The sequence below is a fragment of the Notothenia rossii genome (assembly GCF_949606895.1).
Source record: "Notothenia rossii genome assembly, chromosome: 10".
Lineage (NCBI taxonomy): Eukaryota > Metazoa > Chordata > Actinopteri > Perciformes > Nototheniidae > Notothenia > Notothenia rossii.
In genome coordinates, this window is record NC_136908.1 from 6,620,860 (window position 1) to 6,648,662 (window position 27,803).

At 39.6% G+C, this 27,803-nt stretch overlaps 1 protein-coding gene across 1 annotated transcript; it reads right to left on the reverse strand.

Annotated features, from left to right (window-relative positions):
- On the reverse strand, positions 1–27,015 carry pkib (protein kinase (cAMP-dependent, catalytic) inhibitor beta). Its single transcript, XM_079653774.1, has 3 exons — positions 26,765–27,015; positions 4,179–4,332; positions 1–1,858 (listed from the first exon to the last, which is right to left on the reverse strand). The coding sequence occupies exons 2-3, from the start codon at positions 4,318–4,320 to the stop codon at positions 1,776–1,778; spliced, it is 225 nt and encodes a 74-aa protein (XP_079509900.1). The 5' UTR covers positions 4,321–4,332; positions 26,765–27,015; the 3' UTR covers positions 1–1,775.
- Positions 27,016–27,803: the final 788 nt, after the last annotated feature.

Here is a 27,803-nt window from a genome sequence, read left to right on the forward strand (position 1 = left end):
TTTTATGAAGTATTTTATAACTCTGTTTTTTTTTTTACTCTTCTTTTATTAATATCTTTATTGTTTATTTCCCTGCACTTTAACACTGTTAACACTTTATTGCTCGATTTTGTTTAACATTTACTACTTTTAACATTCTAGTGTATTCAACTGCTTGTTAAGCACCTTGCGATGCATTTCATTTGCTCGAAAGGAACTTTTCTAAATCAAGTTGTATTGATTGTATCATCTATTTTTAAATACTTCACTACGGATGAAGCACATTAGACGTTAAAGGCTCCTGAACACGTTGACTTCAGTCACTTTTAATTGTCTGTTTCGTCTCCAAGTATGTGTCCTAGTAAGTAGCAAATGGAGCTGCTGTGATGCAAGAACATTGATGTCTCTTATCACAAAAAGCAGCTGGAATATGAAACGTAGTGCAGTGAAAAGTATGACGTTTGCGACTGAAATGCAATGGAGTAGGAGTATAAAGTAGCATTAAATGGAAACACTCAAGTACATGAAATCAGTACTCAGTTACATCCCACCACTGTGTATGACACACACACACGGGTTACACTACAACACAGTATATATACAATAGCAGTGACTCTCAGTTTCTCTCTCTTCACAGCTCTGTGTGTGTGTTAATGAGTGTGAACACACTGGTTCTCCGTGCTGAGAGGCAGAAGGCGACTGTGCTGCCATTTCTTTTTTTTTCGGTGATTCCAAACATATTTTCGCGGTCGTGTCGCTCCCTCTCAAGTTCAGCCGGCGGACATATGGAAAAGCCCTGCCGAAGTTTAAATTCATTTCCTGACAAATGTTGCATCTGCAGGTCCGCAGAAAATTAGAAAAGTGTTTTTTTTATCTTTATTTACACTTCAAGGTGATACCTCCTATTAAAACTGAGGAATTCAATAACAGTACTTCACAGAGAAAGAACACAACACACGTTTCGGGTTGTGAACTGCCACCAGGCACATTTTCAGAGGTTTGGAAAATATTTTTTAAAAAGGAAATTTGACACTTCTCTGTGTTATAATGATCAGGGTTTATATGACTGGCAGTGGGACACTACGCTCTAAAGAAAAGTCTCAAGATTAAGAGTATTCACCTTGAAAAAAAGTATTAAATTCCTGTCATAGGATCAAAAACAGTCTGCAGTGAAGGGTAAAAACTGTCCATTTAACATGTAGATATACTGTACAACAGTCTCAGATTGTAAAACATACAGTAGATTGTACACATTTAGTGTAAAAGCAGAGACGACACAACAAATTCCCAGGTTCCTTAAATCTAATCTAGCATCCAGCTCAATGCAAAGGAACACACATCACCGTAAAACAGCAGGAACACATTGTCTATCAGTTTTTTCTGAAATAAATCATACAAAAATAGTGTACAATCTGTCATGGTCCCTTTGATTCTCAGTGTCAGTGGTGGGTACACACACACACACACACACACACACACACACACACACACACACACACACACACACACACACACACACACACACACACACACACACACACACACACACACACACACACACACACACACACACACACACACACACACACACACACACACACACACACACACACAGGGTCATAGCTAAGTGACGTCTGGAGTGCTGGTCCTCGGGGAGTTTCTGTTTCTCTGGTGGAGCTCAGCTGCTTCTCAAACAGTCCGACTCTCCACAGATCTTCCCTCTGTAACTCGTCCCGTCGCTCAGGTAATCTCTGCAGGTCTCCGGGAAGGAAAATAAACCATCATCCCTCCGATCCCTACGATCCCTCATTCCCCTCCGAGCCCTCGGGCGGCGCTGGAGGCCCCTCCGCCGTCGGGGACTGGGCCCCTCCAGGACCATCTGTGAACAAACCCAAAAAGACACAAGAAAAGTGTTGCAGTCACTCTAAAGGACACGAGGCAAAAGGAGCATTGACAACATTTGATATTTTATATGTCTGTGTTATGTGTAAGAATGTGTAACGTTGCTGCCTTCTTAGCCAGGTCAGAATTGTAAATGAGATTTTGTCTCAATGTTTTCACCTGGTTAAATAAAGGTTACATAAAAAAGAAATAACAATTTGAGGGTATAGGAGGGGAAACAGTTAAATCCCAAATTTAAAACTTTCAATTTGAAGACTTTTTTATTTCAAATGTTAAACCTCGAAAACATTTTAATACTTTTACATTAAACACTTTAAAACTGTTATGTACAATTGTGTCACTTATAGCTATAAAAACCTTAGGGGAGAAGGGGGTAAGTTGAGCCAGTGGGTAAGTTGAACCACCCCCTGTAACCAGGCAACGCCTTATAGTTGTAATCAAGTGACCAGAAATTATGCAAGCTCCACCCATTTCTCATTGCCTGTGAAAGAGAGATACTCATTGTGGTTTGGTAAGTAAACATTTTTACAAAAAAACGTTTTTTGCTTGTCAAAGTACATTTTCTAGATGTCAGTTATATCGGCTCCTTGGGGTAAGTTGAGCCAGTTTTTCAATGGAGAAATTAATGAAAGTAGGCCAAGTTGATAATAAGAGCTCATTGTAGGCTATATTTAAAATTGAATTTATCCTGTGTTTGATTGGTAAGATGTATGAAATTGTATCACCATTTGTATGATTACTTTTCCTTTTAACATGTTAAAAAAAAATCAATCAATTCAATCGAAATTTATATTAAAAATATTTGAAAAACTAAGTTTGTATTTGGTTTGTTATTTATTGTTTATAGTTACCTTTAAGATTTGTTGTAGGTATGCCCAGGTTTGAACCGTGGTTCAATTTACCCCCTGACCGGGATCAACTTACCCCTAACCCGGGGCAAGTTGAGCCACAATACTTTTATTTGTTAAGAAGTAATATTTTCACTGCCCTTGATCAAATATGAATTATTATCATTGCCATTGATAGGAGACATCCTGAATTATAGGTGTGTGTTTTCATTTTTACCATGTGTCATTTCTCCTTGCTTAGAGGACAGCATAACTAAAAAATGGCTCAACTTACCCCACTCTCCCCTACCTCTAAAACCTTAAACTACCAAACGATGCATTACTTTAAAAACATGATAAAGTATTTTGTGCTTACTTTAGTTTGTTTGCACTTGCATATACAGAGTCCATCAAAAACATTGAGACGTTGGATTGGAACTGACTAGCTTTTGGAGCATGCAAGACAAATTGTGTCATCATTTCTGATTTACCATTGTGATCATTAACTCGCTATCCACAAAAACACTCTGTCTAGCAGCAGTCTAAATGTTCCTGTTGTAGCCACACTTATGCCAGAGTCGTGATGAATGATTTTTGCCAGTTTTAGCCAATTCCCAAGTGGCCCTCCAAGCCCAAACATGGACCAAATGTTTCAAAGCTGATCCGAACCCTAAATCAACGACAATCTGTGCAAAAATCTGGCAGCCATATTTGTATCAGTCCATGGGGACGAGTGTCACAGCGGGTTGTAATAAAATACACATGTAAAGAGCAGCGTCAGATTTTGGATTATTGAATACAAATAATCTATGTGGAAAGTGGTGTTATTAACACCAATTTATGATTTTTCAAGTAAAAAAGCTATTGTTGGGCTATAAAGGAACTACAGCACGGTCACATGACTTCACGTCACCACCGCTAAGCTAAAGGCGGCTAATGTTAGGCTATAAAGGAACTACAGCACGGTCACATGACTTCACGTCACCACCACTAAGCTAAAGGAGGCTAATGTTGGGCTATAAAGGAACTACAGCACGGTCACATGACTTCATGTCACCACCGCTAAGCTAAAGGCGGCTAATGTTAGGCTATAAAGGAACTACAGCACGGTCACATGACTTCACGTCACCACCACTAAGCTAAAGGAGGCTAATGTTGGGCTATAAAGGAACTACAGCACGGTCACATGACTTCATTTCGCCACAGCTAAGCTAAAGGCGGCTAATGTTGCGCTTGATGACGTTTAATCGTCCCATTTAGACAAATTTCAGTTCACAAATTGGGTATTAGCGGATGCAAAACGTTAACATCTCTTCAGCTTGTGTTAACCACAGACCTTATTTCAGACATCCGACCATGATCTGACTTTTAGACAAGGGATGGCATAATTGCTGACTCATTTCTAGGATTAGGACTCCTTCCTTCAGCAGATAATTATAATAATTAAAAAGGGCACATCATGTACGTTACCTTTGAGGGTCATCTCAGCCAGTTTCAGAGGCAGGTCTCCGGGGTTAACGCCTGCCGGAGACCCCAGGATGTCTGGCAGAGCGTTCCTCCGGCCCGACCGACCCGAGGTGGCGAAGTCCAACACGGGCTCCACCTCCGTCATCTCAGGACCGATCTGAAGTCACAGAAAGAGGGAAGTTAGGACAATTCAAATCAGCCTAAATTAGTGTATAATAGGCCTACAAGCCATCAGGCTGCACAACAAGTCAACTATGTGACACTATTACTGGACATAAAATACACACTGTTTTCACACACACATGTAAATAATATGTACACATGAGGGACTTATGTCGTTAATTCAACATCATTTCAATGTTTTTACCTGTAAATGCTAACAGTTAGCCATAATATTAGCTGAATAAGCATTAGCTTTGTTTATTTTTAAGAAGGAGCATTTGCAGTATCACACATTGGCACAAATGTTGTTTATCGATAATAATAATAACAAAAATAGTAGCAGATGAGTAGATAGGAGATAGTGAGTAGATGTGTCTTGTAAACCATTACAATCTAAATCAACAGTATGTTTGATTATCACATAACATAATATCCAAATGCAATACAGTAAAGATAATTATACACCCCAACTAAGTCATAGTGCATTTAAATGATGTAGTAATGATATTATTTGCCCCCCCAGCCTGTGTCTAACCTCATAGAACATTCATTGACATTACATTTGACCGACGTTTCAGTTTTTGAGAAACAGAGCACATTTATCTCGACATGTCTACAAAACGCTCCTGATCGGGTTTAGATATTCGAGCATCCAGAGAGGAAGGAGATTATCAGTGGACCGGAGGATGTGTGTTTGTGTGTGTGTGTGTGTCTGCTCTCATGGCAACCAGCAGCTGGGGAGTCAGCTCAGGGCTGCATGGTGACAGGCAGAATTACATCCCCTGTGTCACACACACACACACACACACACACACACACACACACACACACACACACACACACACACACACACACACACACACACACACACACACACACACACACACACACACACACACACACACACACACACACACACACACACACACACACACACACACACACACACACACACACACACACACACACACCCGCTGTTGCCATGGCAGCAATGCAGAAAAAGGCACCACTGGCAGGTAAACATATGACTCAAATCCTTTCTCCCTCTCTACTCTCCCTCACGTTCTCCCTCCCCCCTCCCCCCACCCCACCCCACCCCATCTCTCCCTCTGCTGTTGTGTCGCCTTACTTTAAATAACCTTATTCTGGGGAGAAAACATCCCGTTTCCATCCCTCTCTGTTCAACAAAGGAACGACATGTGAGCTAATGCAGCACTTCAGGTCTGCAGGAAAAAGGGCCCCAGGTTAGTCATCTGTTAGCATGCAGCGCTATATGTAGCCCATGGCATATTAAACAATCAACACGTTTATTTGTTGATAAGGAAATGCTTATAATGCTAATGCTGCATCTGACATGTAATCAAACAAAGCCCATCATTTGCAATTGCAGTAGCCAGTCTCCATCTTTTTGTCGGATGACATTTTTTGCAAAAAGGCCACTACTATGCCTTATACAAGCTTAATGACTATGCTATAACAGTGTGTGCTTGGGATAAGATATATCAATCATTTATGTGTATTATAGTTAGCAGTTTTCTAATTTAACAAATGCTACCTATTTACATTGTCCATTCTTCCTCTAACATGCAGAGTCACTGCTTACGGTATAATTATGAGAAAGTGTTGAATGAAATATGTTTAAACTCGTTTATTATTATGTATGTATTTAAAAAAGGCCACTACTATATTTTATATGGGCTTTGATCACATGCTACATTAGCGCTTAAGGCTAACAGTTTGTGCTGTCATCATTTATGCTAATTGTAACTAGCACGGCTGATTTCATTATTAAATAAATGCTAAACCTGTCACCTTGAATCAAACAAAAAGGGCCACAAAAAGTCCCACAAATTGATGATAAAATATCAAATAGCTGAATATATTTCTGAATATTTTGTGCATTTAAACACTAACAGAAAAGCTATCAATCATTTATCGTTATAGCTAGCACAATAATTTCATAATTAGCAAATAAATATGTTTAAACTCATTGTTTTGTGTTTACAGAGACAAGTTTTGTTAACAATTATTAAACATTAAAGGTAGGGCAGGTAAGAATGGAGAAACCAGCTCGAGTGCGCTAGAATTTGAAAGTACGCAGCCGAAAAAAATCTGCCCCTTCCTTCAGACTTCCTTACAGAGCCCCTCCTCCAACACACACGAACGTGCACAAGACCAATGAGGGCACGAGATAAGTTTGTGCACAGATGGAAGGCTGACAGGCAGGTAGGCCATCCAGTTACTTTAGCCGGGCCGGCTCAGATGATTGGTCGTGCTTTTTACAGCGCTACGGCTTCAACAGAGGACATTTTTTAATGTATTTATTGTCAAAGCATTTAATATATTCATTGCTATCGGGATGTTAATAGCATTCCATGGAATATAACAAAAAGTGTTTATGAAGTGAATTACCTACCCCACCTTTAAGTTGTGCATACCATGAACGGAACAAATACAAATGAAATGTTTACACTCATTAATTATTATGTTTTTATTGAGAAGAAGCTACTGTGGCTTGAATTAGCTTAAAGGCTCATAGGGCTAACAGGTGGTGTTGTTATCAATCATTTACTGTAATCATAGCAAGCACAAATCATTTGAGGGTTGACTAAAATCTACAGGTGGCTTTTATCGATTGAAGGTGGCAGCTTGGTAGACATGATTGATAGCTTCTCTTTAACAGCACTGACATGTCATATACAAATAATGTATATAATGTATCCACGTCAATCAGAAAGCATATTTCCTTCCTGCCCACACAGCATCTTAATGTACACACAGTAAAACATTAAATATTCATGCATTTATGATTTATTGATGGTGAATGCTGTTGCACTTTTCATGTTTTACCCTGTCTAACACCCTCAGTCTGACCTGGGTCACAGCCACGGTTTACATTGAGTCATTATTTTTTCAAACGCCCCCTCCATAATCTTTCACAATTTGATATAAATATGTTTTTGTTACTGTTGGGAAAATAGTGAATGTGCTCTTCCAAAATCAGAGTACACATGATAACAAAGGTATCCCAACTGTAACTGTGTATAGGACAGGATGTGTGATTACCTAGAAGAGCATCAGGACTATTTGAGGCATATGATAGCTATGTGATTAACATGATGATTCAGCCTCTATGGAGAGAGACATATGACAAGCATGATCATTTCTGACGTGGAGCTAATCTGAAGTAAACATTGAATACTGCTTTCTATTCCTCCATCTTGTGACTGGGTAACTCCCTCTCTTGGATATCAGCATGTGAAGGACACTGTTCAGGAACTAGTTGATGCTCTGTATGTGATGACTACTTCCATTCTTGAGAGGATCACAGATACATGGATCCTGAGGTTGAAGCTCAAGCCGGTGACGAGTGATATTTTCCTAACAGTTACAGATTTAATTTACACATATTCCCCTGTATTCTGCATATATTGTGTAAATAAACCTTAATTATTATATCAGCATATTCCATATTCCATGTCTTAATCTGAAAATGTCACAATCAAAATAAGGTTTATTGGGAACATCGAATATGCTGCATGACCTAGTGTTATGAGCGGTCAGAAAAATCAACGCGCATCGACATTAATGATCAGATATTGCCGTTTATTTAAAGAAAGACAGACAGAATACTAAACAAAACTCTAAACTCTTAAACAAAAGATTCGAAGCCATACGGCGTATATCTTGGGTACATTTTTGTCTTTCACCATGCGGTCTCTATCGTGCGGTTAATAAATTATTTGCCTTCCACTCATCGTGAGCACCTGTCACCTGTCGTCTATTAAAAGGTTAGCCTATGTGACATCACCATAATATTACATTGATAGTCGGCATCAATCAATAATACATATAATAATAAAACATTCATAATATTTCCTTATATTATTCCTTAATTCAAAATGGCTTCAACACCTGGGAATTTTTGCCACATTCAGAGTAATTGTGTGTTATTAGCATGTTAACGTAGCATATGGCTAATTCTAACTTCTGTAGCTCTCCAGTGTTCCTCTCTCTAGCTGCCGATTACATTCACCCTTTAGTTGGATGTTAAGGCTTGAAGCCAGAACATTGTTCCAGTTTCTCCGGCCTCATGTGATGAAGCTGCTTCTTTGTCCTGGATCAGAGGTCAACAGAAGCTTTAATAAGCTCTGATAAGAGGCTGAGCAGCAGGAAAGAAACTCAGTGTAACGTGTCTCACTTCCTGCTTTAGTCTATCGGACAGACTTTACCTAATATCCTGGAAACATCTGCTATCTGTTAATCTGGCTAATTAAAATGAGACTGTAGCGGAAATACTGACCTGCAGGTCTATAATGAAGTTCCATTTGATAAAAGCAAGCAGGCCACTATGTGTGCTGACTTCAGATATTTAGATTATAAGAGATAAGATTAATGTTATTGATCACAAACTGTTATGTTACGAGGAGGCTGTGGCTCAGTGGGATAGTGCTGAACTTATTGCGCTGAACTTTGAATCAGGAGATAGCAAGTTCGAGTCCCACTGCAGTCAGCATGTCGTTGTGTCCCTGGGCAATACACTTCACCCCAAATTGCTTCTGTGGGGAATGTCCACAGTACTGAATGTATGCAAGTCGCTTTGGATTCAAGCGTCTAACAAGTGACATGTAATGTAATGTAATGTCACAGCAGCATGCTAACGAGACATTGCACATTCATCTAAAATAAAATAAGATACATATAAACAGTAAATAAATACAAATCAACAGTGGACGATAAACATCTTTAGAGTATCTCTATCAAATACTTGTCTTAAAGTCATTTATCCTACAATTATATTTTCTGGTTCTGAAAAGTGGAGATCTTTATGATTTTCCTTTGACTTTTTTTCAGCAATTTTATGTATTTCTTTGTTTTTTAAACATTGTTAAGTTGTCATTTTGAGCTCTGAGTAATTGCATTTGAATTTTTTTATATTTTAACTACTTTTACAAACCAAACAATTGATAAATGAATGGAATAATCTAATAATACATATATTTCTGCACGTTTTCAATGAAGGACATTCCCTTTTCTTGTATGGTATTGGTACTTTGACTTACCTAAAGGACCTGAGTACTTCCTCCACCTCTGGTGTGAATCACTGCCTCCAACATGAGTCCGTTCCTAATTATAACATCTGTTTGGTAACTTTGATTAATCCTGTGGATTAAACATTGAACAGGCAGTGACCCATTATCTGGTTTATTTTAGCTGGTAATCCAACACCAGTTCGGATAGGATTAACTTGTCAAAACAATTGACCTAGATACTGTGACGCCGCACAGTGAGACTCAGGAGCCGCAGGTACGCTACACAACCATTTATAAAAGCCTTTTGTTAGGAAACTGTTGCAGGTCAAGGGTTGTGTTGCTAAAAAGAGGACAACAAGGCTTTATGTCCTTCATGTTATACAAGCCCTTGAATTAAACAAGAGGTCATTAATGCTGCACATTGCTACCTGGGCTATTTCGAAACACAGTGACGTCTATAATTTAGCAAGAAATTAAACAGCATGTACTTGAAACTTCCTCTATAATGCAGGGCCAGTGTGCATCAATATTCATGTGTTCTTTCATACATTGCTAAAAAAACTAAACGCTGGTCGTCTTCTACATATTTAAAAGTTGAAGTGTAATTTTGAGAGCAGAACCTCATATGTTGAGAGCAGCTGCATTCAGAAGAAGCCTCGCTTTTTTTTTTTTAGAGACAGCCTGATATTTGAAATGGAAAAACAAGTCCAGGGATAAGTGTTCTGAGAATATAAATGGAGGCTTTCAGCACCACGGACAGAGCCAGAAGCAAACAGAAAGAGATGCTGCATAACTTTTTCTTTGTGCAACCAGGCGACGGAAAACCACATATAATATTGCCGTCTTCTATTGTCAAAGCCAACTTTATGTAAATCTGTCATTTCGATCGAAATACCGTTTCCCACAATCCAGAGGAAGTGGAAAAAGTGAAAACCTATATCTATTCAAAAAAGCTGGCAAGTACATTTCTCTTTGTATTGACACATGACATGACCGGAAGCCTTTCACAAAAAACTAATACTCTCTTAGAAGCTCTTATAACTCTACATGCTGAACCTGTCTGTGTTTCCATTGTGTTATACTCTCAAGTGTTAAGGTATTGGATCCACGACACGAGCTAACACTTTGTTATGAATTGATTTGGAGCCGCATTATATATCCTTTAAGCTCCTTTCCACCTCCCTTTTTGCTGCTGAATCATCAGAAGCTAGTGAAGTGCTAAGCTTTTTTCCAATATATAAACAGCTGTGTTCTACGGCTGAAAATTACACCAAGAAAATCAAATGAAGCCGCTGACGTATATTCCATGGAATGCTCATAACATCCCGATAGCAATGAATACATGAAATGCTTTGAAAATAAATACATTCAAAAATGTCATCTGTGGAAGCCGTGGCGCTGTAAAAAGCACGACCAATCATCTGAGCCGGCCCGGCTAAAATAACTGGATGGCCTACCTGCCTGTCAGCCTTCCATCTGTGCACAAACTTATCTCGTGCCCTCATTGGTCATGTGCGCGTTCGTGTGTGTTGAAGGAGGGGCTCTGTAAGGAAGTCTGAAGGAAGGGTCAGATTTTTTCCGGTTGTGTATTTTCAAATTCTAGCGCACTCGAGCTGGTTTCTCCAAAATGACCTACCCCATCTTTAATGTAAACACAGACAGAGATAAATAGAACACAGACATAGTTGATCATTCATTATTATTCAGTTGCGCAACAACAATAATAATCTTGGAGTACAACATCACCTGCTCCCACAGCAGCCAATCGCGGAAATGTCCCCAACCAGTAGCAACAATCAGACAGCATACAGTATATAGCCACTGCAACGAACACACACACGGCCCATCATGCAGCCTACCAGACGATCGTCACATGTTTTTCTCTCTGAAAGCTATATTGTTACATGTTGAAAAGTCACCATCTCATGACATCCTAAGGAGTAGTTAACTAACAAAGGTTAACTGTTTTTACAACCTGAGGCCTTCTCTGAACTTCCTCTAACGTCGGTGTCAGCTCACTTAAAATGAATACATCTATTGATAATTCAGAACGACCATTGTCTCTCTAACTCTGTGTGACCCAGCTCGGTAACACACATGATATAGCTTACCATGTGACCTTAATGAATAAGCCAGAAATACGCTGTAATAAGGATTGCCATTACAAGCATCTCAAATGTTTTGCAGTCAGGTGCAGCAGCTGGTTTTGCTAAATTGTTTAGCAGCTGATTTGAACAAAACACGAAATAACAAGCCGAGTAATTTGAAAACACTGGTCAGCTCCCTGATTTCTGTTTTACAAAATGTAGTCTCTCATTATCGATCCAGTACAATATCTAAACTATGATTTATAAAGAACAGATTTTTCTCCTGAAACGTGGATGCTTTTATAAGAAGCTTTTAAGGATCCACCAGCAGTGGAAAATGCATGTGTTTGAAAATGTCAAGTCCATTACAGTCCCTGGTTATGTCAGAATAAATGGGGCATGTTTCCTGCGTTCTCCTCTCCTTCAGTACTGCTTACGGTCGGTGTTGTTTTGCAATAAAGCAGAAAGAAGCGCTGAGAAACACTCTCTGTAAATAGGTCGGGAAAACTCTCATTCTACTGTTAACTTTTTATTAAACTGAGCATTGCAATGACTGGGATGAATGGAATCCCAAGCACTTATATTGTTTAAATAATTTGACATATGTAAAAGATATTATATCAAAGCAAGAATCCTGTAAAGGTATTTTTTGTAATAATCCTTGATTTCAGAGCATGATGTGAGCCATACCATCGTGAGCGCCTCTATTGGACTCCTTTGTTTACTTCCTGAACATGGTGACACCACAATGTTACTCCTGCGCTCCTATTTGATAGCGCTCCAACACATTGTACGTGATAGGCTAAGGGGCGGGACATCTCTAAGCGGTTGACCAATCACAACAGAGCTAACCAATCAGAGCAGACTGGGCTATGGTTTCAGACAGAGGGTGAAAAGAGGTGCTGCAGCACAGGCAGTATGAGACAAATAAAGAGCTTTTTGAACATTAAAGCATGGAGACATGTCCCAGTAGAGACACTACATACTGATATACACCTGAACATCAGCAGGAGAGGACTCTTTAAAGTAGAGACACTATATACTGATATACACCTGAACATCAGCAGGAGAGGACTCTTTAAAGTAGAGACACTACATACTGATATACGCCTGAACATCAGCAGGAGAGGACTCTTTAAAGTAGAGACACTACATACTGATATACACCTGAACATCAGCAGGAGAGGACTCTTTAAAGTAGAGACACTACATACTGATATACACCTGAACATCAGCAGGAGAGGACTCTTTAAAGTAGAGACACTACATACTGATATACACCTGAACATCAGCAGGAGAGGACTCTTTAAAGTAGAGACACTACATACTGATATACACATGAACATCAGCAGGAGAGGACTCTTTAAAGTAGAGACACTACATACTGATATACACCTGAACATCAGCAGGAGAGGACTCTTTAAAGTAGAGACACTACATACTGATATACACCTGAACATCAGCAGGTGAGGACTCTTTAAAGTAGAGACACTACATACTGATATACACCTGAACATCAGCAGGAGAGGACTCTTTAAAGTAGAGACGCTACATACTGATATACACCTGAACATCAGCAGGAGAGGACTCTTTAAAGTAGAGACACTACATACTGATATGCACCTGAACATCAGAAGGAGAGGACTCTTTAAAGTAGAGACACTACATACTGATATACACCTGAACATCAGCAGGAGAGGACTCTTTAAAGTAGAGACACTACATACTGATATACACCTGAACATCAGCAGGAGAGGACTCTTTAAAGTAGAGACACTACATACTGATATGCACCTGAACATCAGAAGGAGAGGACTCTTTAAAGTAGAGACACTACATACTGATATACACCTGAACATCAGCAGGAGAGGACTCTTTAAAGTAGAGACACTACATACTGATATACACCTGAACATCAGCAGGAGAGGACTCTTTAAAGTAGAGACACTACATACTGATATACACCTGAACATGAGAATAAAATGTCCTCTTTAACCTCGAATATACTTTTGTATTTCTTTGCTGCATTGATGTTTTGTATCTGCCTATATATACTCTCTATATATTGATCTGCAATAAGCTCAAATCCAACGTTACAAATCCACGATACACAGCCAGGCTGAGATCAGGCTGGCTGTGTATCGTTCTCGCTCTTCACTCTGAGACTCTCCAGGCTACACTAAGAACTAATTGGAAGTGAACACTGTCTCTCTGCTCAAAGTAGTATAGCTCTTTCCAGGGAATCAATTATAAAATACTATACTATATATTAAAGGTGCAGTATATGTTTCAGGGGCTATTTTTATGAATTTGTACTCCTATATCTTTATTTATTTTAGGGCTGCACAATTAATTGAGATTTTATCGAAATCGCAATATGGAAAAGTGCAATATTCAAATTAGAAGCACAACATTTGTAAACCTGTTAATATACCTTTTTGAATTAAGGTACTGCAGTTTTCTACATTTAACAAAACACATTTGTTTCGTACAGATCCACTTTCAAAAATCATACCATGTTCATTTAAATATATGTTGTCACGATAATAACAAGAACACACGCTGTGAAGCTTAAGCAGCAGAAGAAAGAAAGAAAACTAACATTTAGGAAAGGGATAAACAGGATATTACCTTTTTTTGTACATTTTATTTGTTTGGGCAATATCATATTATAATAATATATAAATATTGCGATATTAGACTACATATCCTCCTAGATTTTGGTTAACGTGATATTGTTAGTGTTGTTTTTTCCTGGTCGTTAAGGCTCATTTCACATTTCACTTTTCTTTCCTTTGCTTATCCAAAGATATCCAGAATGTCGTGCATCATATCAAAATTGCAATTAGTCCTTTTTCCAATCGTGAATTGCTAGTTTTATGCCTTTTAAATTGCCTTCAAAGTCTTTACACATTGAAATATCAGCGGCTTCAGGACAGGAGTATCAGCTCCTACTGCCTTTAAAAAGCTGTTTCAGTGGAGCCTTTATCTCTGAGACAATGATAGATCTGATCCTGCTGGAGGCTGGCCTCCATCCTACCTCTCATCCGTCTCCCTGTCACACACACACACACACACACACACACACACACACACACACACACACACACACACACACACACACACACACACACACACACACACACACACACACACACACACACACACACACACACACACACACACACACACACACACACACACACACACACACACACACACACACACACACACACACACACACACACACACACACACACACACACACACACACACAGAGATGTTCAATGCAGACAGCAAATCCAGCCCCTATATGTCCATCTAGAGTGTGTTTTCTTTGTGTTATTCCCCCTCATCATCCCTGTATTCCTGGCTTTAGTGAGACAGTGGGGGCTTAGGTCAGAAAACAGCATAACCCCCCTCCCCCCGAAAGGAACTGCAGAAGAAACGATGTTTACACAGCCGGCGCAGACAGAGACGTTTGAATAAATAATGCCTGGGATTAGGTCCCCTCGCTATTTTTAGTCCCTCGTACTCTGTGATTATTCCCCGTACTTCTCTCCACTTTTCCCTGTTATCCTAAAGCTTAACATGCGTGAGCTGCCATGGAAACACCGCCGTCGCTTTAAAGTGGAGGAGGGGAGCCGAGGAGAGAGGAATCTCTGAGCTGCTTGGTTTCTGCTCCTGGAGACGCTTTTGTTAACATGTTATTTAGTTTGAGACATGGCTGCAGGTATAACAAAAGTGGGCTGTTAAATCTGATAAAAACAGAAATGATGATGACGAATGGCGCATTTATGGGATGGATTTGGTGCAAAACTAGCATGTTTAATGCAAAATGCAGCAGAAATAGGGCAACATCATCAGATAAACCGGTTATTATCTTAATAATGTTTAGTTTGGGGATTAATGCTGCAGCTAAAAGCCAACATTAGCATTAGAAGTGATATAACAGAAAACAAAATATGAAATATTCTGCATCTCTGGGATTTATGCAGCGCAAAGCGATCATGTTATATGCAAAATGCAGCAACAAATGGGCAATATCATCACAGGAACAGATGATTTGATCAATATGTAGTTTTTTAGGCTTTGAAGCTGCAGGTATATGACCATTTAAACAGATTGAATAATAAAACAATTAATGAAAGACGGTGCATTTTTTTCATAAGAATATATAGAAAGGGATATATTTTATACAAAATGCAGCAAAAACAGGGCCGATATCATCACATAAAAGTGATGATGTTGGTTTGAAGCATTGCTGCTGCAGGTAAAAGCAAATATTTAAAATAAAAAAATTAAAACTGAAAAAAGCTGAGTGTTGACAATGTTGAGAAATGCAGCATTTAGGGGATTTTATGCAGCTCAAAACTGTCACTTTATATTTAAAATACTGTAAAAAAAGGTGCAATATCATCATATGCACAGAAAGCCATGTCTATGCACAGTTTCTAGAAGTGAAGCGCGACTGATATCTGCGTTTAAATACAAAAATTCCTCTCCGGAGCAGCTTCACCCAGACGGAGGGAACGCTGAGCCTGATCTGATGAGACAGCGTGATCACAGCCTTCAAACCTCACAAACATCCCCAGCAAAGCCTCACGTGGTCTTTCCGCCGCGCAGCTCTTTTTCTCCACGGCTGCCTGCTTTCATGTTTCAGAAAGCCAGGACTCGCAGACAGAGCAGGGTTTGACTTTGTAGATCATTGGCTTTGACAGATGAATGGTAAAGGTCCTGAGAGACAGGTCTGTGCTCGTAATCCAGAGGGAACGAAATGTCCCCAAATGAAAGGTGTGTTATTAGAAATCAACCTGTTAATATCACCTTCTTCTCAAAGTATCTGATGAACGGAGGTTTTCTCATCATTATCGTGACCAGTGCTTTCAGTTTGAGTGTCCTGTTGTAGTAAACATTGTATTTCAGAGGATCTTTGCTACGGGGTATTGATGACAATTTGGGGGAATCCGTTAATTGTACATTATAAACAAGGGGGTCATCTCTATGTTGCTATGGGCCTCAATTATGTTCAACATTACTTAGCATCGTAAGACAATGCAGTATGAGCCATCTTTACAGTTCAAATTGCAAATGAATGAAAATAAATTGATGTTTTAAATGCAGTTTTAATGGTTAAAATCAGTTTAGCCATTGTGGAGATATGTATGTCTGAAGAGAAGAAATAAACAAGTCTTGCCAAAACATTTGGGTCATTTCAACATTCTACTATAGAGAACCATGCATACCTGAGCATAACATACTTCAAAATGTCTTGTTATTGAGGTCATATAGCAAGAAGATAAAGCCCGGGAACATGGGGCCTTATAATAATTTTAAAAAGATATAGCAAATTGGATGCAGGGTGGTCGTGTATGTGACCTGCTCTCCAAATGTAAACACATGAGCAAAACTGTAATAAACGTGTTTGATCTTCTGTTAGTTCAAGCTACCGCTAACTCTGAACACCGGCTACCAACAGTAGTAACGTAGCGTTAGCAAAGGAGACAGTTTTTAGCTGATTCATGGTGTTAGCCTTAAGAAACATAGCCACAGCGAATAAACTCTGCCAGCAACAGTGAAGGAAAGGATGTTCAAGGGCTCGTAATGAGACGCTTGCTCTTGTTTCCCTTTGACATTTATAATTATAATAATAACCACAAGAAACCATTCGTTTTCAAAGTAGATCTGCTGCTGTTTTCATTGTAAACTGCATAAGTTACTTTTCTTGTTCATTTGGAAAGTGGGACGGGTGTAGTAAGCTTAGCATGTTCATGTTTTTTTTAAATGCAATGTAAAAAATAGCATGGTTATCAGCTGTTGGCTTTAATCTGGTTTTAAAGTTCAATTACATTGTCAGTTTTCAGCAGTTTTGGACACCACCTAACACTGACAAGAGTACCTTTCTTTAAAAAAAAACTAGATCTGTATATATTTTGTGGGGGAAACTTCTGAAGCAATTGGAGTCAGGACTCAGAGAGAGACACGAGGAGAGCTGGAGCTTTGATGGAAAACACCGATGGTTTATTTGGAGCTTCGGCCGGAGAATTCACAAAACATGTCACGGGCCACGAGTTGACCACACGGTTGAGATGCCACCATCAATTCTGAAGAACTCTACCCCAGACCCGTGTATTTAGCTCGTTCTGAGAGAATAATCAACATTGTGCATAACAAGATAGAATCATAACACCTCTATCAGCTGACGCCAGCAGGCAGGAGCAGGGAGACAAAACACTGAGAGCACAGCAGCCAAGGTTGCAGGTGCGTGTGCTCAGTCGGGACAGTATGAACTGATAAACTGGGTCAAAGTTATGGGCCTTGGAAATTATTCCCTGACATATTTGATATACCCCTACCATGTTCTGCTTTACTCTATGAATACTATGCAACAGGATAGAGTAGATTATGTACAGCCCCAAATACAGACAAAGATATTTGCTTTGGAGGCAGAACGTATTTAAAACTCAATGCCTCACTGTGTCCATCGTCAGCCATTTTGAAATTATAATTCCAATGTATGGTCAAAGTGTAAGTATTAAACAATGTCAACGAAACTCCTTTGGTAAAGATGATCTTCACCCCTATTGTCCACGTTCTCTTGTAATTGCTGCATCATGTTAGCTTCCATTTGTTGGCCATTTCTACAAGTGGTTCTTTGATTAGTTGAATGTTCTGTCTCCATCTGTCCATGTTACATTTTCTGATGATTACTTCTATTGTCTACATTTCAAGGTGTTTTGTATCACATCACTCTAGGGCTGAACGATATATCGTGTCATGGCGATAACCGCGATATGCATTGCTATTTTATTAATTTTTTGTATTAATATTCTTTTTCATTTTTTTTTTTTTAAGTAGGTAAATTAACTCAAACACGTCATGTTACAATTATTTTTCTGCTTGCTACAAAAGGAAAACTTGCGCAGCTCTCATGTCAGGGGTACTTGAGTGGGTGACATGCCGGCTCTGCATGCACAGCAAATCACCAATCACAATCATTCTTGATCAGATCACAGAAGGCCCCGCCCCGCTAGTTTGCAAACCATCAAAACACTGGTAACAAATGAGCGAGGCACAGGAGGACAATACCGGCGAGAATTAAGATTTACTTCCAAAAAGAAAAGCAACATCTGCCATCTGGAACTATTTTGGATACAAAAAGGTTCTTCTCTTCTTCATTCACAGATGAACCCCCTTATTTGAGGGTAAGCAACATGCATTATCATGGCATGTTGGATCATGAGTCATGACTTAAGGTATGATGACGAGTCAACCAGTTAAGATCCAGACGTCCGTGAATAAAATCCTTTATCCGGTTAAATATAGTTAAAAAAAACGCAATATATATCTCAGGGGAAAAAAATATCGCAATGTCAGTTTTTTTCAATATCGTTCAGCCCTACATCACTCCATGCAGAGATGCTGCGTACAACGGCAGATAAAAAACAACCACTCTCTGATATAATTGAGCGTCACTGGTGCACATGCATAGAGGACCTCTGTCGCACATCCTTCAAAAAGCCCCTAAAAGCAAACCGCCCTCTTTGTAATTAACCGCGTTTAGTGCGCAATAACAACAAGCCATTATAAGGAATGAGTGCCCTTCACGTTGCCAAATAAGAGACAGATAGAGCAGCTTTCATGAGGGTCAATCAGTACAACAGAGCACCCGGGTATTTACAGCAATTAGCACACTTGACGGAGAGCTGTAGAGAATATCTGGCAGACTGACAGCACTCCGGTTTGATCTGAAGAACAGAACATGTCGGACGGGAACAGAACAGTTATTGACTTTGACAATCCTCGTCCTGATTTAACTCTAATTATCAACTAATCCTGGGTGTACAAAAATGGCCGTCATTGGAAAGTTATGAGAAAAACACGAGGAATGTCCTGTTTTCTGTCCGGTTGTGGCTGAACACAAAGATCCATGCATCAAAGAGAATTTCCTTATACTGTCGATTATGTAAATGCTACTGTGTTGAACTGCAACGAGTAGACTGCCCATTTGAGTCTATTTAACATGTTAATATTTCACTTATTCCTGCGTTTAACTTGAATAATTATGGTCATTTGCACTATATCATTTCCTTATGTCTTTTCATCTCTTAAAAAGGACATATTCTGCTGATGTTCAGGTACATATCAGTATTTCGTGTGTCTACTGTGACATGTCTCCATGCTTTAATGTTCAAAAAGCTCTTTATTTTTCTCATACTGCCTGTGCTGCAGCACCTCTTTTCACCCTCTGTCTGAAACCACAGCCCAGTCTGCTCTGATTGGTTCGCTGGCCGGCTCTGTTGTGATTGGTCAACCGCTTAGAGATGTCCCGCCCCTTAGCCTATCACGAACAATGTGTTGGAGCGCTAGCCAATAGAAGATCAAGTGTTCCATAGTTATACGTTTTTCCTTTAGCTAAATCTAAGGCTATAATGTTTTAATCCATCTATTTCGAGTTCCCTAACTTTATGGAAGTGCCATATTGAATCACTGAAGCACTGTTTTAATACCAGAGTAAGACAAACTATTAATCATTCAGCCTTGGACTCAAATGTAGAAAAGGATGATTTATTAGTGAGACGAGACACAGCTATAGAACTCCTGTAAATGGAGAAGTTGAAACTACAAGTACAATATTTTCGCGTTTCAATTTTCCTTAAGAGTTTAAACAAGCATGCATACAAAGCTTGTGCTATATGAAGGAGAGATGGTATGCAATGATTTCTTGGGGAATAAATAATCAAACAACTTTTATACTTTTTTAGATGAGACTTAACTTAAATAATTTCCTTTTTTCTTCAGATTTTTTAATTGTTATTTTATGCATTATTTAAAATGTATTATATAAAATACTGTATATTTAACTGTATTTTGTGCAATTTATAGAGTCCTGAGAAAACAAGTCATTTTTCAGAAACTAAATATAATTTGAAATGTTCTAAAAATTCTGTGATTTTCAAAGAAAATGAAATGTCAGTTGAAAATCATATCACAAAAAAAAAATCTCATCTGGCCCTTATCCTCCACTGTATTTTAGTGTACGGCCCGTTACAATATAGCTTAGTCAGAGCTGATTGTTTTTCAAAAAAATTCACAAATGTAACGGTTTCAAAACCCAAGCAGCCGTACTTGAACAGCCCCTTAAAAAGATCTGTACAATAAAAACATATTTTAATGGCTGCAACAATGCAATCGAAGAAATATAAATCCAGACAGACATTCGATGCCAAGTATTGAGGTCCAATCACCGCCCACAGACCAGTAGCTGCCAGCAGAATAAACACACAAATGGCCGACATGTGTGACACCATAAAGTGTGTGTTGCTGTGACATCAATATTTCAGCACAGTCTGTTGTTAGGGAGTGTAAAGCGAGGCCGTCCTCCTCCCCAGGCGCTCCCCAAACTAGACCATCGTGAGAACAGCGAAGCACGTGGTCCTCCTGAACACCGGCTACCAACCGAGGGCCTCTAGCACTGAGACACACACACACACACACAACAAAATGCGATGAGCCCCAAACACACACTGCCACCCTGCATCAGCACAAGTGTCAAGCTCTTGTGTTGTGTTTGGGATTTAAGCTGCACTCAGCAATGAGGAGAAAAGAGGATTTCATCCCCAGCAGTAGAGACCCTGGGAATCCATCCTCTCCATACTGACAAACGATTACAAAGATCCAAACGCAACTCATTTGTTCGATCTTAACAAAGGATGACCTGCATCCATTTGCCAAACATTTACTCCAGTTCTTCCTAAAGAAACCCAACGCATTTCCGGTCAAATGCTTCCATTCTCTGGGACAAAACCCACCAACACCAGACCATCATAACCAGAGCTGCAATTAATTATGACTGTCTTTGCATTTAATCTGACTTACATTACTGAATTGTCTTGAACAGATACATTGAAGTCACACCTAATATTAGATTACTTGTTTTGTTACTTGAGTTTCTTACCACAATAAGAAAAGGTAATGCAGCACACACTTCAAACTGCCAGAAACAGACAAAATTGGGAAAAATTGCGTAACAAAAACGACATAAATGGTCAATCATCAAGTGGGCCAGCTACTTGTAATTTACGTTGCATGCATCTGGTATTGGTTGCTTCTAAACGTGAGCGGATAGTAGCTAAAGTTATTTGCTAAGAGCAAGTTTGTAATATTAAAAACAAAGATATATTGAAAAGTTACTTCCTGCTAGCTGCGTGGGGTCTGCGAGATAGCAACCCCCCCCCCCAGCGTGTCACATTGTCACCGCTGAGAGAGTGAGGAGGATTGGAGCTCCACGGATTGGTCCAATGGGTCCATTTTGGTATGGTTACGTCACTATACCCAGGAAGCAAACAATGGAAACATCTCCAACGAGGCAGCATAGACAGGTCTTTAAAGATATTTCTGAAAATTCCATGTTAATTCTTAAGAGCTTCCTTAATAACGAGACAAAATATCAACTAAAGCTTCTAAATGCTCGACCACTAGCTTGTTGCTAATGATGTCTGTGTGCCGTGAAAACCACCTTTGATGGTGCCAAGTTAAACACATTTCAAAATAGAAATAGCACTTCTCAGCCTCTCAGTTTGCCACTCAACAGAATGAGTTCTTCTGATGTCTGACGACCCGTTTTTCTTTTCTTTTTTTTTGGAAAGATGCCATGTCTGTTTAGAGAGCACGAAATTCCACACGTTAATTGCGGGGGGGAAACGAAGCAGCTGATACTATTGTGTTGTCCGACACTGAAAAGGTCGCTGAATGGATGCCTTGGGAATTACAATAAACCCTTTGTCTGCACAGAGGATCCAACCCACCTCAACTACTGTTCCCATCCTCATCTCATCAGTATGGAGAGGCTGGCAGAAGCAGAGATGACTTTGACGAACCCTCAGTTAAGCTGTTTCTTGTTACAGTGGGCTGCTGGGAAAATGTGCACGGAGAGGTGGAGGTCAGTACGCTCCAACACTGCTTCAGAGAAAAACAGTGTTCCTATTGTCATCCTCTACATCTCTACAAAATATCTCTGCTGTCTTATACTTCCTGCAGGCCCAGGAGGCGGATGAACTGACATGTTTTAATGGCAGAAAGATAAAAGTAGCCAGCTGTAGTTCACAGTAAAGGGCACCGGGCTTTGCAGAAGCACCAGCTTGGATTTCACTCGTATAGGTCACTGGTCAATACAGAGGAATGATGAATCACTGGAATTTAGCCATGCAAATTACGGTTTCCATCATGAGTGGGCGAGGCCGGCAATCAATGGGAAATACATCTAGTGCCGGCTGGTGAAACTGAAGCAAGCTACACGTGGCTGTCTTTTATCTTGCTGTGAAAAGACAGATACAAAATACAATATTCAGCCTTAAGGAGGCCAAATTCTGCTCATGTTCAGGTGTATATCAGTATGTATTGTCTCTACTTTAAAGAGTCCTCTCCTGCTGATGTTCAGGTGTATATCAGTATGTAGTGTCTCTACTTTAAAGAGTCCTCTCCTGCTGATGTTCAGGTGTATATCAGTATGTAGTGCCTCTACTTTAAAGAGTTCTCTCCTGCTGATGTTCAGGTGTATATCAGTATGTAGTGTCTCTACTTTAAAGAGTCCTCTCCTGCTGATGTTCAGGTGTATATCAGTATGTAGTGTCTCTACTTTAAAGAGTCCTCTCCTGCTGATGTTCAGGTGTATATCAGTATGTAGTGTCTCTACTTTAAAGAGTCCTCTCCTGCTGATGTTCAGGTGTATATCAGTATGTAGTGTCTCTACTTTAAAGAGTCCTCTCCTGCTGATGTTCAGGTGTATATCAGTATGTAGTGTCTCTACTTTAAAGACTCCTCTCCTGCTGGTGTTCAGGTGTATATCAGTATGTAGTATCTCTACTTTAAAGAGTCCTCTCCTGCTGATGTTCAGGTGTATATCAGTATGTAGTGTCTCTACTTTAAAGAGTCCTCTCCTGCTGATGTTCAGGTGTATATCAGTATGTAGTGTCTCTACTTTAAAGAGTCCTCTCCTGCTGATGTTCAGGTGTATATCAGTATGTGGTGTCTCTACTTTAAAGAGTCCTCTCCTGCTGATGTTCAGGTGTATATCAGTATGTAGTGTCTCTACTATAAAGAGTCCTCTCCTGCTGATGTTCAGGTGTATATCAGTATGTAGCGTCTCTACTTTAAAGAGTCCTCTCCTGCTGATGTTCAGGTGTATATCAGTATGTAATGTCTCTACTTTAAAGAGTCCTCTCCTGCTGATGTTCAGGTGTATATCAGTGTGTAGTGTCTCTACTGGGACATGTCTCCATGCTTTAATGTTCAAAAAGCTCTTTATTTGTCTCACACTGCCTGTGCTGCAGCACCTCTTTTCACCCTCTGTCTGAAACCAGAGTCCAGTCTGCTCTGATTGGTTAGCTGGCCGGCTCAGTTTGATTGGTCGCTCTGTTGTGATTGGTCAACTGCTTCGAGATGCCAGTCAATAGGAGCGCGGGCGTTACATAGTGATGTCACTATGTTCCTGAAGTAAACAAAGGATTCCAATGGAGGCGTTTCAGGCGGAGGGTGGGGGGGGGGGGGGGCTCCCTCTGGAGAGAACACTGTGATTTCAGACTTTGCAGACCCTTTACATGCACTAAAACCTTTAAGAAAGCATAATAGGTTCTGTTCTAGCAACATCTGTGAGACTAATAAATGTATTCTGAACAAAGCTGAACTTTAAAATGTAAAGAAAAAAGGCTTGTGAATCATCTGACTTCCTATCATCTGTTCACTTTCCACACACACACACACACACACACACACACACACACACACACACACACACACACACACACACACACACACACACACACACACACACACACACACACACACACACACACACACACACACACACACACACACACACACACACACACACACACACACACACACACACACACACACACACACACACACACACACACACACACACACACACACACACACATTCATTATGGTGTCACCCTTTATCTCCAGCCTCCTGCAGCCTCACATTTATCTTTACGAGGAACAAAGGCTGCCACTGCTATCAGCTAACAGGTGCTTTACCAATAAAATCTCTTTAATCTTCAGTGGCCTCTCCTGTGCAGCTTATCTCCATCCACCTGTCTCCAACTCTTCCTCATTAAAGAGCCAGGGTACAAAATGAAAGGTTCATCAATTCATGTGGATGTGTGATATAGATATTTTTAGACTGAAGCGGAAATGTGTGTGAATATAAATAATATGTATTAGCTGAAAATGTAAGACAGCTGTGATATTTGTTTTCTGTGTGATCTAGATACATTTAATTTGTTTTAGGCGAATGGATAAACAATCTGTCTATCAAACTCTTGAACATTGGTCAGCTTAAATTCATCAAGAATAAACTTCATTGCAGTTCTTCGATAATGATGATTTTGAAGTAAAAAGCTAACTTTAAGCTATACAGGAACTACAGTACGGTCACATGACTTCACGTCACCACCGCTAAGCTAAAAGAGGCTAATGTTGGGCTATACAGGAACTACAGTACGGTCACATGACTTCACGTCACCACCGCTAAGCTAAAGGAGGCTAATGTAGGGCTATACAGGAACTACAGCACGGTCATATGACTTCACGTCACCACCGCTAAGCTAAAGGAGGCTAATGTTGGGCTATAAAGGAACTACAGCACGGTCATATGACTTCACGTCACCACCGCTAAGCTAAAGGAGGCTAATGTAGGGCTATACAGGAACTACAGCACGGTCACATGACGGTGTTGGTGAAGTCCATAGGGACTTGGCTTGGCAGCTGGAAGGTCACCAGTTCAAGTCCCAGCAAGACCAAGTGCTACCGAGGTGTCCCTGAGCAAGGCACCGTTCCCTACACTGCTCCCCGGGCGCCGTTCATAATGGCAGCACACTGCTCCTAACACTAGGATGTGTCAAATGCAGAGAAATCATTTCATTACATAGTACCTGTACTATGTAATGACAATAACAGTAAACAAAAAAAAAAAAAAAAGACTAAATCTGCACACAAGGAACACTAGATGCTCTCCAAAGGATCAGGATCACACACACACACACACACACACACACACACACACACACACACACACACACACACACACACACACAGATTTGACTCTTTCTTACATCAAGACTTAAGTTAAGGGTTTGATAATAGCCACATGACATCATATAAGCAGTCAGGGTTATACATTATAATTGTGAGGTTTTTCAGCATCTCATCTCTAACTTAAAGCTGCAAAATATATTTAAATGTGTAATCTTCCATGCAATAATTAAAGACAATTGCACTAAAGGATTATAATTATTATTAGTTAACAAATGATTTTTAGTCAAGGATTGCCCTTTAAAATGTTACTTTATTTATTTTTATTTGTTCTAAATTAGTGCCTTTGTGATCAATTTGTTGAATAAAATAATATTTCATATTATTCCCTTTGGTTTTGATTAAACAAGCAGAAGGCTGTATGGAGCTGTAAAGAGCAGCAAATACACTTTAATATCTGATTTATAGGAAGTAATATCATTATCACAATATTCAACAAAGATATATTATTTCCTTAAACACATAATGTTTACTGTTTTTATTCCAGGGACAGTTTCCTTTAGGGTTTTCTTATAATCGGACCTACATTATATCAATTTAGGGCTATAAATATTATTTAATTTGCATTTTTTATCATCTAATGAAGGTATATGTGATAGATTTAGTCTCTTTAGGTCACAAAGGGATTTAGATTTGAACAATCTTTTGGGTGTGAGTGAAATGAAAACCCAAAATATGCTTTTCTGGTACGTATTAACAGATGTTTAACGTTTAAATGTGACATTTTAGTTTGGGACAACTGAATTCTGACTATTTTTGCTCAATATCATGATTATCCACAGAATGTCAAGGTGTTATGGTTCCCAGGAGATAATCCAGCTGCCAGTGACCTTTCCACGAACAGCTGATGCAAACAATAGTGAGAGGCCGTATGGAGCTGACAGGTAGCCTCTTGTAGGTCTCTTAGTCTTACATTTTAGCAGATATGTATGTGGAAGATGAGTTTGCACATCAGGACATGTTGTTTTAGATTTTCCTTGGTCAGTTTTAGGGCATACTGTCTCCAGCCTCATTATTCCTACATGCACGCCTATTATAATCTCATATAACCTGCAGCTTTTCTTCCAGCATGTATTCCTCTGCATGCTGTTCCAGGTTTCTCGACGCTTGCACCAGCAGCAGCCTTACGTCCTACCTGTGGAGCAGAACAGGTGACAGCGTGCATATATTTGCCTTGACGGACACTCACCTTCGGATTTCAGTGCGCTTCTCCGAGGAAAAAATACCCCACGGTGTCCGAAGTTGGAACTAACCGCCAGCCACCATCTTCTGCAGGGACGAAGACGAGAAAGAGCGGGGAATAGGACTCGTTAGACGGCTTCATTACAGCTGCTGGACCCGCGACATAGTGGAGCTCAGCGGGCAGACAGCAGACGGACAGCCGGGCTCCGAGCGCTCATTCCCGGCGGAACAGGGAGGAGCGACAGGCTGACAGCACGGAGCTCGGAGCAGACCGGAAGAGGTGGCCTTCAAAGTAAAAGCACAACAGCTGCAAGGCTTTTCTTTTCCCGTTTCATTGCATCTTGTGTTTTAATTGTCTATGTATGCTTGTTTGAATGGTTGTACATGTTTGTTGGGTTGTAAAGCCTCTTTGAGTATTATTATTATTATTATTATTATTATTATAGAAAAGTATGTAAATAAGTAAAAGCATTACAAATATGAAAGATAAAAGAGGATAAACATACTAAGGTATGCGATACTAATAACAATAACCTTGGTAAAATAATGTTACAAATGTAATAGTTTCACTAATTCACTTACAATATTTTATATGTTGTAGTCTTATAATGGGGCAATTTAATTATCATTATCATTACTATTATTATTATTTATTATTATCTCGAAGTTGTAGCAGTAATTGCGAATGGCTCGTCATTTTTTAGTCATATTAGTTTTATTTTGAAAACCTGATGATATAGTTTCCGGTGTAACTCCGGCTGTTTTGTGTTGCTGCTGCTGCTCAAAGGTTTGTACCATTGTATTTTTAGTAAGGGGTGCACTGTCTGTCTCTACACATTCACATTGTAAAACCTGTATGGTTTTTTCTCCTGTTTAATGATATTATCAAATCACTCAGTAATTTTTCCTCAGTCCTAAATTATAAGGACGATCTACTTTACCTTTCCTTATCTCATTGTTGTAACACAGATGATAAATTAACGCACTTGTCTAGTTGTCTTGTAGATACTCCCTCCTTAAATAGCCATAGAAAGCAGAGGCTGTAA

Bases quoted from the DNA above. Each gene is read 5' to 3' on its own strand.
- pkib (XM_079653774.1), bottom strand. From the start codon at position 4,320: ATGACGGAGGTGGAGCCCGTGTTGGACTTCGCCACCTCGGGTCGGTCG. The intron at 1,859-4,178 runs GTAACGTACATG...GTTTGTTCACAG, and splicing joins GGCTGAGATGACCCTCAAAG to ATGGTCCTGGAGGGGCCCAG.